We start from the raw sequence: 13,888 nt of genomic DNA, 5'->3' as shown, positions 1-13,888 counted from the left end.
CAGAAAAATAAACTTAGATTAAAGACCTAAATGTGAGACCTGAAACCATGAAAATCCTTGAAGACAATAGAAGCAGTAAGTTATTTGGCATTGACTATAGCAACGTATTTCTAGGTATGTCTCCTAATTCAAGGGAAACAAAAGCAAAAGCAAACTTTGGGAACCACACCAAAATAAAAACACTTTGCACAGTGAATACATCATTAATAAAACAAAAAGTCAAACTACTGAGTGGTAGAAGATGTTTGCAAATGATGTATCCAATAAAGAGTTAACATACAAACTATATAAAAAACTCATTGATGCAACAACAACAAAATAATAATAATAAAATGAACAATGTGGTTAAAGAATGGGCAGAAGAACTGGATTGATATTTTTCCAAAAAAAAACATACAGATGACCTACAGACACATGAAAAGATGCTCAACCTCACTAATCATCAAGAAATGCATATCAAACCCACAGTGAGAGGTGCACCTGGGTGGGAGTCAGTTAAGCATCTGCCTTTGGCTCAGGTCATGATCCCGGGGTCCAGAGATGGAGCCCTGCATTGGGCTCCCTGCTAAATGTGCTCTCTCTCAAATAAATAAATATTTTTAAAAAACCGCAATGAGATATCATCTTATACCTGTCAAAATGGCCAAAATAATAAAAAAAAAAGAAGAAATAGCAAGTTGTTGGCAAAAATGTGTAATAAAAGGAGCATTTGGATACTGTTGGTGGGAATGTAAATGGTATAGTCCCTGTGTAAAACAGTATGGAGTTTCCTTGAGAAGTTAAAACTAGAAATACCATATAATCCAGTCATTGCACTACTGACTATTTGCAGAAAGAAAACAAAAATGCTAGTTCAAAAACTTATATGCACCCCTATGCTTATTGCAGCATTATTTACAATAGCCAAGATATGGAAGAAACCTAAGTTGCCATTGAGAAATGAATAGATACATAAGATGTGATATATTGCACAGTCATAAAAATGATGAGATTGTGTCATTTGAAGCAACATGGATGGATCTAGAAGGTATTATGCTAAGTGAAATGTCAGACACAGACAAATACCATTTGAGTTCACTCATATATGGAGTCGAAAAAGAATTTTAAAAGGAGAACTAGACCTGTAAATATAGTGACAAGCTGATGTTTGCCAGAGGGGAGGGGCGGGGGTGTGGACAAAACCTGTTAAGAGGAGTGGAAGATACAGGTTGCCAAGTAAGGAATGCATAAGTCATGAGAATAAAAGGCACAGCTTAAGGAATAAAAACAGAAGACTCTTAATTAAATTATTTTTTAACCTTTTAATTGAATTATATCTTTGCTATGTTCTTCTGGGACTTCTAGTACAAATGTAAATATAAGTTGCAGAAATGAGCTTCTAAGTTTTGTTACAGATATAATGGAAATGACTTTAACATTTGATCATTAAAAATGATAGGTTAGAAGTGGAATTTTCATCAATTGCAGTCATCATTTTTTATTTTACCTCATAATTTTAGGTCAGTGAATTACAGCCTTATACTTTTTAAATATTAAAACAACTCGTCATATATAAAGCCTACTTGGTAATATATTATTTTTTGTTGCAGCATTCAGTTCCTAAATTTGTGAAATATTTGCCTCAATTTTGATGAGTACAATTATACTTTGATAATACGTTTATACTATTCTTACTTGGTTTTGATTTATTAAGAAGGGCACTCATTGTGAAGAGCACTGGGTGCTGTATGTAAGTGCTAAATCACTAAATTCTACTCATGCCACTAAATTGTACTACATGTTAACTAACTAGAATTTAAATAAAAAATTAAAAAAAAAAAAAAACAGAACACTGACTACAAGCCAAAGAAGGGAGTGCCAAAAGGGCATGTAAATATGCCACAAAGTCATTTTTTTTATCATATTTGCTTTTTCTTGATGATGCAGTCATGTGGTGGCTAAGCATTTGATTGTTTTTTACAGAGATCTGAAGAAGCTGTTCCAATCATTTACATTAGTTTTTCAATGTTTACATTGAGGAACATAAACTGATTACTGTCTACTTTCTTAGCTTGTTGATGTCATTCCCTGATACAGTCATATTTGGGTTCCTTGCCTGGTTGATGGTTAGAGTTGGTAGCTTTGATTTTTTGTAATGGCATATTTGTTGTTTTTTGTGTTTTTTTTCCTTAAATTTTCTTCTTAATTTAATTAGTGCTTATATCACCTAAGTATTTTTCCATCATTTTATTGTTTATCAGTGTATTGAAAAATCCATTTTTCTTAAATTTTATTGGTGCAAATAGTGTGAAAAAGATGCTTCAAAAATTGAGAGTAAAAGTTTTTTTAGATATACTTTATCTCTAAATTTTGAGTAGAAATTTAACATATTTGAGCATAAAACATTATGCAGGTTTAGGCCATCTAAGGGGGCACTATTGATAAGTTATATATATATTGTGATTTTTGCATTGGTTTTTATGTTATTTATTATTAAGTCAATTATTAAAACAATAGTGTAATGTGTGCTATTATTTTAATTTTAGATTTTAGAAGACTAAACAAACTAAATATTTGGACCAAATTCACACAGTAACACATGACCATGCTACAACACAACACAACATTGTTTCAAAATCGAAACCAATTAAACAAGAAGGCACACTGACTTTCAAAATGTGGTTATTTTTTTACTCATCTTTGAATGAATATCAATTTATTCAATCATGACACTTGCTCAAAAATCCCATGCATATGTTTCTTGTCTTCCAATATCATATATAAATCCTCTTTCTGGAACATAAGTTGGATGGCTGGTTGATGTAAGTTTACATTAGTAGCTTAATGATGTGTAAGCCTAAGGGGCTTGGAGAAAAATACAGGGTCACAGACAAATAAATAAACAAAATGTCATTTGGAAAAAAAACAAGAAAAGTGTAGTCTTGAGTTGAACAGCTGAATTCATCTCTAATGGCTCTGAAAGGTAAAATAGATAATGTCTCTGATAGCTTCCTGCTGGCTGTCCCTTCTCTGCATATTCAGCAGAGGCTTTACATTGATGAGTTCTATTGCCACAGCATCTGTGGCATAGAAAGAGGAGCATAACTGCTGCAGATTTTAAATTCAGTAGAGGCTTGAGAAGATCCATCAGTAACTTAAAACTTAAGTATTAAATGGATAAAGCATCTGAAGGTAATATTTCAAAAATCAAATCAAATGAAATTTACCATTTTAATATGGGACTTTATATTAAATTCAAACATACATTGATATTTACAGAGAAAAAAAATACCAGAGAATCGTGTAACGAAAAGTGAGAATGTCAAGAAGAGTTATCAGATTTAAAATGAAGGGGTTGTACAGGAATTGACTTTGGAATAATTAAATGAACAGGAAAATGGGAGGAATAAGGACTGCTTTAGAACATATGTACGTGGGGCACCTGGGTGGCTCAGTCGGTTGAATGTCCAACTCTAGATTTTGGCTCAGGTCATGATCTCAGGGTCATAAGATGGAGCCCTGTGTTGGGCTCCATGTTCAGCAAGGAATCTGCTTGAGATTCTTCCTGACCTGCTTCTTCTCCCCCTGCTCTCTAAATTTATATGTATTAATATTATATATACATCATATATATGATATTTAAGACCTTATCTTTACATATGTTTCTCTCTCATGTAAAAATTTAAACATTTACATAATTATATCATGAAGAATGTTTTTGTTGGCAATCATGCAAGTCATTGAATTCTGTAAAAATATCATTTTTGAGGTCTTAAATTTATTAGCATACCTATATATTTTCTGGAGGCATCTCTCAGGGATTCCTTGACTTTCTCATTTCGAAGGCTGTAGATGAAAGGGTTCAACATTGGTGTGACAAGGGTGTTCAGCACTGTGGCAAATCTGTTAATGCTTGTTGCACTGCCTTTCTTTGGACGAACATAGAGGAAGATGGAGCTCCCGTAATAAAGTGTAACCACTGTAATATGTGAAACACAAGTAGAGAAGGCCTTCTGCTGCCCCTGCACAGAGGGCATTCCAAGGATAGTAATCACAATGTAGGTGTAAGACACTCCTGTCAGGAGCAAGGAGCCCAAGAGCAACACAGCAGAGGAGACAAAGTCAGCCAGTTCAGCCAGAGCGATATCGGTACAGGCCAGCTGTAGCATGGGGGCTCTGTCACAGAAGAAATGATGGATTTTATTTGGCCCACAAAAGATTAATGGGGCAGTTAAGACAGATGGCGCCAACATTGACAAAAATGCACCCATATAAGATCCCAGAAGTAACATTATACATGTCTGCCTGTTCATGATGATGGCATACCTCAGTGGGTTGCAGATGGCAACGTATCGATCAAATGACATGACAGCCAGGATGAAGAATTCTGTGGATCCCAGAAGGAAGTAGAAGATAGATTGTGTGAGACATCCCACGAAGGATATTGCCTTGGTGTGGGAAAATGTGTTAGCTAACATCTTAGGCACCACTGTGGAGGTGATGGCAACTTCAAGGAAGGAAAGGTTGGCTACAAAGAAATACATGGGTGAATGCAGACGGTAGTCACCACACACCAAAAGGATGATCATGGTGTTGCCACTCAGAGATGTCATGTACATGAGCAGGAATGCAGAAAACAGAAGAATTTCTACTTCTTTCTCATTCTGAAACCCTAGAAGAATGAATTCAGTGACTCTGGTCTTGTTCCTATAATCCATAATGTCCCCAGTTTAACCTGGAATAACAGATAGTTCTTTTATAATTAATCCTTGCATCTTAACCCTGGATAAACCTTGTCAATATTCATAACTATTTTTTGCTGCTGTTGTCGCCAAGGATTGATTAATGCAGACAAATACACTTATTTTCAGTTTATAAATATCTACTGAGATAAACTCTACAAGATTTAGTGCTGAGGGTGACACTTACTTATTACAGCAAAATCAATTCCACATTAAGATTGTGGTAATTATGATTTGGGAAAGCACTTGAGACTCCTTTAAGTGTAGGGAACTGAACAATGGATCAAGTAACAGGAAACAGACTCTTGTCCAATCTCCCTCTGAAATAGATCCCTTATTGTGTGTCACTAATCCATCAAGGATGTAATGGTATTCTTTGAGATGCTAACAGAGTTTTAGTAAAATTTAATTCTATATATTTTTTTTAAAAAGCACCTTTTGTGCTAATTGTATTATTTTACATGTGGAACGAAAATATTCAAGAATCAGTGAACAAAATTACATAACAGAAATATTTTCCAAAATGTTCATGACTCCTGACTCACAGGCTCCAGCCTCCACATTACCAAATCAGTTTCTAACAATATGAAATCAGTGTAATGTAATCTTTATAAGAAATCAGGCTCCAGAGTGAATGAGGTTATCACAGGTCTTACAAGCATTAGGGAGAGGATGAAATATAACTTAATTGATCACTATTTACTGTTTATCTTAGAATTCAGTCAGAAAGAGTATATGGTTAGCAAGCAGTTTAACAAATAAACAAACAGCAACATGGTGCAGAGAAGAGCTTTTTTACTTACTCACTGAGCTGATTATTTGGGAGTGTGTATATTGCTCCATATATCTAGGTGATTCAGGACAAAAAGCACAGGTTAAGAGTCATGAGACATTTCATATCCCTTATTACAAGACACATAGAAGTTCAATATTAAGAGATGCTTGAGAGCTAATTTTAAACAAATGTTTTATTATTATTCTTTTGTAGACTGATGAGTGAGGCTTGGAGTGGGGAGCTAAAATTTGTAAGGGTCCATAGAGGTTCAGTGGTAGAAGTGAGATAATATTCTGTTTTTTTTGACTTAGGTTTGCTCTTCTTTCTGAATCAAAATATTAATTCCTTCTTTCATTCATTTCATTATTATACATTTAATGGACCAGGGACAGTAATGACTTTCTGACATACGTAATTAAAAATGAAAAGGTTAAATATGCCCTCATTTTGTATCCAAGTTGGTATTTTCTCTGTGATTCCTTAAAATGATTTTTTAGAATTGTATCACATGAATTAAGTAATTATCAAGATACCACATTTTTAATATGTTGACATTAGGTGAAGGACTTTAATCAGATTGTTTTTCTATTATTGTGCCAAAGAAAAGAAAATGTGACACATTTGGAGAAGAGAAAGATGATTTTGGACTAACGGGCATCACTGGGACAAATTCTTTATGTAGTTACATAAAAGGTGGTTTGAATTTGAGAAAACAATGGGCACCTTGAGAGAGCACTATGAGAAAGACTGAAAGCTGCAGGAATGGCAGGAACTGAACCATCAAGTGAAGACACTTCAAGGCCCATTTGGTTAACTGCAAAATTTTGCATAATGCTTCAGCTAAAGGAAAGGAAGAGGTGGGAGAGAGGAAGAAATCATAGTAATAAGGAAGATGAGAAAAAATAAATGAGTTGGGAAAAAAACAGTTTAAAGAAAATAATACAGTTGACCGTTGAACAAAGCAGGCGTTAGAGGTGTAGATCCCTCCTGCAATTCATAATCCATTATAATTTTTGACTCCCCGAAAACTTAACTCCTATTGGCCAAAAATTGACAGGAAGCCTTACTGATACCATAAACAGTGATTAACACATATCCTGCATGTTGTATGTATTATATACAGTATTCTTACAATAAAGTGAGCTAGAGAAGAGAACATACCATTAAAAAAAAAAAAGACAAAGTGTTCAAGGGTTAACTGTATTGTTTCTTCTCTACTTACCTGCTGAAGTATGCATCACACTGTGTATCAATGTTTACATTAATCTTTTTAGAATTGAACAAGGTGTCTCCCTTGTTAAGCTACATGGCTTGGATGAGATCCATAGTTGGAATCACTTCTATAAATCGGTTACTCTTGTTGTTGTTGTTGCTGTTTTTGTTGTTGTTGCTGCTTTTTCTGACAGTCTTAGAATTTTGGGAAAGAAGGGGTGTAGAATATATTGATGACTATAGAACAGTTTATAACAGCTTAGTCTGGGAAGGATGGGTCTTCTCCCCTTGCCTTGTAGGACAGAAAATTAAGACTATGAAATTTCGAAGATCATATCTCTAAGTCACTGCAATTTGGAAAGAGGATTACAGCTTGAGTTCATCATTGCTTCTCCCCTGGAGGCAGGGCTTCTCAGATAAGTGGTCTGCAGGGAAAAATATATACATATGTACATACATAAAAACAGCTATAATTAAATGAGAAGTCATTTCCCCAAGTTTGACAAAGTGAACAACAACAAAAACTTCCATAAAATATGTACCCCGCCCCCTCCCCCACCAAAAAAAGAAATAGCTACCCATATGGATGTGCTTTGGACCAAAATTAATTAATAAAAGTATACAGTGCAATTTACTGTTATTGAGTTAGAACAAAGTTGGTAATTTTAACATCATTATAATTAGCATAAGTATTTGTAATTTTTGAATACTTATGTATTAGGTGTTTTGTTAAAAATTTTTCCATATATTATCTCTCTTACCCTTTTAACAATAATATGAGGAATGTGATGTTATTGCTCATTTGTGGTATTTAGTTTATATAATTCATATAAGACAAACCATATAAAGTGTTAAAGGGTATTGAAATTTGAACTTATATATTATAAATTATTATTTCAATGTAAATTATTAAAATGTATTGGGTGCTTAAACATATTCTGAGTCACTGAGAAATGATGCTTGCATCAGAAGTTATAATTCAGTCAGAGTGAAAAGACATAAATGTGTTAAAAAAATTTACACACATGTTAATTTGTGTTTTTGGATATAGAGTATGGAAAATGTTTTTCTGTACTTAAGAAATGTTTGAATATGCGATTGATGAATCACTAATCTCTACCTTTGAAATTAATAATACATAATATATTTATTAAATGATTTTATTATTTTTTATTTTTTAAATGTTTTATTTATGTATTTGAGTGAGAGAGAGAGAGAAAGAGCACCAGTAGGGAAAGGGGGAGAGGGAGAGGAAGAATCAGGCTTCCCACTGAACAAGGAGTCCATGATGCAGGGGCTTGATCCCTGGATCATGACCTGAGCCAAAGGCAGATGCTTAACCATCTGAGTCACCAAGTGCCCCTAATAGATTTTAAATTTAAAAAAAAAAAAATCTTGGGGCGCCTGGGTGGCACAGCGGTTAAGCGTCTGCCTTCGGCTCAGGGCGTGATCCCGACGTTATGGGATCGAGCCCCACGTCAGGCTCCTCCGCTATGAGCCTGCTTCTTCCTCTCCCATTCCCCCTGCTTGTGTTCCCTCTCTCGCTGGCCGTCTCTATCTCTGTCAAATAAATAAATAAAATCTTTAAAAAAAAAAAATAAAATAAAAATAAAAATAAAAATCTGGAAAAAATGATAGAAACCAGAAAAAATGAAAAGTTTGTTTTGTTTTTATTTTTTTTATTTAAATTCAATTAACCAGCATAAAAAATAATGCAGAGGATCATAGGGGAAAGGAAGGAAAACTGAAATGTTTGAATGATGTTCTCTCAAAATATTTCATCATGACAAGTTATCCTTTTACAGGTAAGAGAAGTGGTTACATATATAGAAACAGAAACTATACTTAAAGTATACCCTAATCAATAGACTGATGGTTTCCAATCATGCAGATATTTGGTAATTCAGATAAAAAGCCATGATAATCTGTTCTTGCTTTCAGTGTTTAATAAACGATCCTTATCAAATAATTTGTTGTATTTTATACTATGTAGGATGAATTATAAAATTTTGGTAGCCCTTTGTAATCATTTTCTCTTTTTTCTAGGTCCTTATTCTCTGTCTCATTCCCCTTGCCATCTATATTGGAATTTCTTTAGTTGTTTACATATCTTTAAATTTTTCAACGTATAGTTAGTACATCTAATTTCTCTTTGTCTGGAATTTTCTCACTACACAATTTACCACATTTACCAGTCTAAAGCCTCAGGTGATCTGAATAAATCTTCTATAAACATAACCAGATTCTTAGCTACAGTGGTCTCTATGCAAATGCATTATACTTTTATTGTATTTTAAGGCATAATATTTGCGTTAATCTGTAGCATCAGTTTTCCCAAAGAAGCTAAACTTTAAAGATTTTATTTATTTATTTATTTATTTATTTATTTATTTATTTGACAGAGAGAGAGAGAGACAGCAAGAGAGGGAGCACAAGCAGGGGGAGTGGGAGAGGAAGAAGCAGGCTTCACGCTGTGCATGGAGGTTGATGTGGGGTTCGATTCCAGGACTCTGGGATCATGACCTGAGCCAAAGGCAGATGCTTAACAATTGAGCTACCCAGGTATCCAATAAATAAGCTAAACTTTAAAGGGGACCTGGAACGATGTTTGATCTATTAATATTGTATCTAAAATATCGAGCTCATTTCCTGTAAGACCACCTCAGTAAGGACAGTATTAATGGATTAATTAACAGATTGGTGAATGATGTGAGAAACATACTATATTGGGAAAAGAAATGTAACACTATTCTGTAAATGTGTAGTTTTAGGTGCCTAAGGAAAAACCAAGTGTGCATGTGATGAATTCAAGAGAACAAATAAATGTGGAATTTAAGTCAACTAGAAGGGTCAGAGTTCAAGGTCTTTAAATTTATGAACAGAAATTAGAAATAAGTCAAGCAGAGAAAGACAATTATTACATGGTTTCTCTCATCTATGGGACACAAGAACTAGGAAGATTGGTAGGAGAAGAAAGGGAAGAAGAAGGGGTTAATCAGAAGGGGGAATGAAGCACTAGAGACTATGGACTCTGAGAAACAAACAGGGCTTCAGAGGGGAGGGCGGTGGGGGAACGGGATAGGTTGGTGATGGGTAGTAAAGAGGGCACATATTGCATGCTGCACTGGGTGTTATATGCAACTAATGAATCATGGAACTTTACATCAAAAAGCAGGGATATACTGTATGGTGATTAACATAATATAATAAAAAATATTATAATAAAAAAAGAAAAAAAGAAATTAGATTACTAAGTGGAGAAGGTGGTAGAGGAGAACATAGATAAGGGGAAAAAAGTTAAAGTGTGTTATACAACAAAAGTTCAAAGAGAATCATTACGAAGTGCCAATGCCATAAAGACATACAATACTGGAAAGCTTAAGATATGTTCAAGTACGATGTCATCACTCACCATTTCTAAAGCAGACTTTTGAAGTAATTGATGATTAAAAAAAAAGCCCCTCAATCTCATAAGATAATGAAAAGTATTTAAATGCATAAACCCTTTTAGATTAAACTAGTAATTAGGATGTGAATGAAAATTATAAACTAACAGAATTCTGGAACTAGAATACACTGAGAAAAAATTGGAGAAAGGATTTTTATCCCTGTTTCACTTTCTTGGGGTGAAGATGCTTGGTTATGCATTCATGCTGAGTACAAATGTGAGTAAAAGCAGAAGGTTTGAAGTTATAAGAATAGGATTATACCCCCAAAACAAATGATCCAGTTAAAAAATGGGCAGAAAATATGAGTAGAAATGTTTTCACAGAGAACATGCAAATGCCTGAAAGTCACATGAAAAGATGCTAACATCACTTATTATCAGGGAAATACAATTCAAAAGTACAATGAAGTATCACCTCACAACTGTCAGAATGGCTAAAATTAACAACAGAAGAAATAATATGTGTTAGCTATGATGAGGTGGATGGGGAACCCTGTTAACACTGTTGGTGGAAAGGCAAACTGTTGTAGCCACTCAGAAAACAGTATGGAGGTTCCTCAAAAAGTTAAAAATGGAACTATCCAAATGACACAGCAATTGCACTACTAGGTATTTACCAAAAGATACAAAAAGGCTGATCCAAAGGGATTGCACAACCCAGTGTTTATAGCAGCACTATCAAGAATAGCCGAGTTATGGGAAGAGCCCAAATTTCCATCAACTGATGAATGGATAAAGAATATATTTTATATATATATATATATATGTATATATATATATTATATATATGATAATAGATAGATACATAGATAGATGTGAGGTGATATAACACTGAGTGTTATATGCAGCTAATGAATTACTGGACTCTACACTTGAAATTAATAATACACTATACGTGAACTAATTAAATCTAAATAAAATAAGTTTAAAAAAATTTTGCAAAGATACAGATGTAGTGAAGAGAAGGGCCATATGCACCCCAATGTTCATAACAGCATTGTCCACAATAGCTAAATCATGGAAGGAGCCGAGATGCCCTTCAACAGATGACTGGATTAAGACGCTGTGGTCCATATATACAATGGAATATTACTCAGCAATCAGAAAGAATGAGTTCTCAACATTTGCTGCAACATGGATGGGACTGGAGGAGATAATGCTAAGTGAAATAAGTCAAGCAGAGAAAGACAATTATCATATGATTTCTCTCATCTAGGGAACATAAGAACTAGGAAGATCGGTAGGGGATGAAAGGGATAAAGAAAGGGGGATTAATCGGAAGGGGGAATAAAGCATGAGAGACTATGGACTCTGAGAAACAAACTGAGGGCTTCAGAGGGGAGGGGGGTGGGGGAATGGGATAGACTGGTGATGGGTAGTAAGGAGGGCACGTATTGCATGGTGCACTGGGTGTTATACGCAACTAATGAATCATAGAACTTTACATCAGAAACCAAGGATGTTCTGTATGGTGAGTAACATAATATAATAAAAAACATTAAAAATTTTTTTTTGGTAGAATTTGCCTGTGAAACCATCTGACCCTGGACTCTCATTTATTAGGAGATTTTGTAAAAAGATTTATTTCTTTTTATTTGAGAGAGAAAGCATGAATAGGGAGAGGGTCAGAAGAAGAGGGTAAGAGAGAATCCTTAAGCAGACTCCCCACTGAGCATGGAGCTAGATCCCAAGACACGGAGATCATGACCTGAGACAAATTAGAGTGGGCTGCTTAACTGACTGGAACACCCAGATTCCCAAATGGGAGATCTTTAATACTGATTAAGTTCCTTTCCTGGTTATCAATGTCTTCAACTTTTTCGTTTCTTCTTCTTTCAGTTTGAAATAAGATAAACTTTCCATGGCTCTTCCTTCCACTTGAATCTGGGGGGTCAGGAATGTGATTCCAACTTTTGATGAGTATGTCTACTCTGAGAGCAAGTACTGATACTAAGTTGAGGTTTAAGATGAGTGACATAAGTTAGTTCCTGTGAGGCTCAATATCTTTACTGATTAAACAGTAAGATTTTAGAAAGGAGGTTAATTATGTGAAGTAAAGTATGGTGTTAACCAAACTTACTGTTTTGCGATATGTAAGTATATCAAATAATCATACTACACACCCTAAGCTTACAAGTGTTATATGTCAGTTATATCTCAGTAAAACTAGGAAAAGCAAGAAAGGATACCAAGAGCAACTTTTTGTAAGAATAGCCATAAAGCATTTGAATGGTCCCCCAAATAATAAATGCAAACATGTACACACACATGCACATCACACATATTTGAAGAGAAGATTCTCAGCTTAAGGAGAACAATGCATATCTATATCATCTATATCTATATCTATATCTATATATTTGTTGTAATTATGTTTAATGAGATATAATTGACAATATATATTTTTATATATTTTTAAATATTGCAATGTGATTGGTATATTTGCATACATATATATAAATATATATACATTTATGTTGTGAAATAATTACCACAGTCAAGATAATTACAATTTTATTGCCACACAATTAACATTTTATTTTGTGTTTGTTTTTAGTGAAGAATGGTTGAGAATACTCTTTTAGCAAGTGTCATTATGCAATATAGTAACATTAGCTATATTAAGTATGTTGTATATTAGTTATTAGATCCTTGGAATTTTTTCATTGAATAACACCAAATGTGTACCCTTTGAACAATATATCCCCATTTCCCCTACCTCCCAGCCCCTGACATCCACCATTCTACTCTCATTTTCTGAGTTTTCCTTTTTTTGTTTCTGTTTCTATTTGTAGATTCTACATCTTACTGATACATGTGTTATTTGCCTTTCTATCGCTGGCTTGTTTTATCTAATGTAATGACTTCCCGGTTCTTCCAGGTTGTCCAAATCACAAAATGTCCTCCTCCTTCATGGATGGATAATCATATTTATTGATTTACATATTTTAAACCGTTCTTGTTTTCCAGAGATGTATTTTAATTGGCTGTGGTGTGTGATTCATTTGATATGATGTGCATTCCATTTGCTTGTATTTTGTTGTGTATACTGTATCTATTTTCATTAATCATATTAACATGTAATTTCCATTCTTGTAGACTACTTTGGGGTTTGGTGTAAATACAGTGTGGCCATGATAAAATGATTTTGAAGGATTCCTTCATTTTCAATATTTTGGAAGAGTTGGAGAAGCATTGATGCTAATTATTCTGGACATGATTGGTAGAATTCATGAGTGAATCAAACTGTTCTTGGGCTTTGTTTTTTTTTTTTTTTAAGATTTTATTTATTTATTTGACAGAGATAGAGACAGCCAGCGAGAGAGGGAACACAAGCAGGGGGAGTGGGAGAGGAAGAAGCAGGCTCATAACGGAGGAGCCTGATGTGGGACTCGATCCCAGAACGCTGGGATCACGCCCTGAGCTGAAGGCAGACGCTTAACCGCTGTGCCACCCAGGCGCCCCATGTTTTTTGATTACTAATTCAGTATCTTTCACTAGTTATCTGTTTGCTCGGATTTTCAATTTCTCATGATTTAATCTTGGCAGGTTACATGTTTCTAGGAGTTTATCTTAGTCTTATACATAAACCAATTTGCTGGCATGTAAGTATCCATAAGTCTTTTATGATCCATTTGTATATCTTCCCTGTAAGTTGTAATGGCTCCTCTTTCAAATCTGATTTTCTTTATTTGCATATTCTTTTCTTTTTGGTCTAACTAAAGTTTTGTC

General features: G+C 34.3%; 1 protein-coding gene across 1 annotated transcript; it reads right to left on the bottom strand.

Annotated features, from left to right (window-relative positions):
* Positions 1 to 3,737: 3,737 nt before the first annotated feature.
* Positions 3,738 to 4,697, bottom strand: LOC125282940 (olfactory receptor 6M1-like). Its single transcript, XM_048220770.1, has one exon. It carries the CDS (start codon positions 4,695 to 4,697, stop codon positions 3,738 to 3,740), a length of 960 nt encoding a protein of 319 aa, XP_048076727.1.
* Positions 4,698 to 13,888: the final 9,191 nt, after the last annotated feature.

The sequence above is a fragment of the Ursus arctos genome, unplaced genomic scaffold, assembly GCF_023065955.2.
Source record: "Ursus arctos isolate Adak ecotype North America unplaced genomic scaffold, UrsArc2.0 scaffold_5, whole genome shotgun sequence".
In the NCBI taxonomy this organism is placed as follows: Eukaryota; Metazoa; Chordata; class Mammalia; order Carnivora; family Ursidae; genus Ursus; species Ursus arctos.
This window is presented reverse-complemented; position numbering and strand designations above follow the sequence as displayed.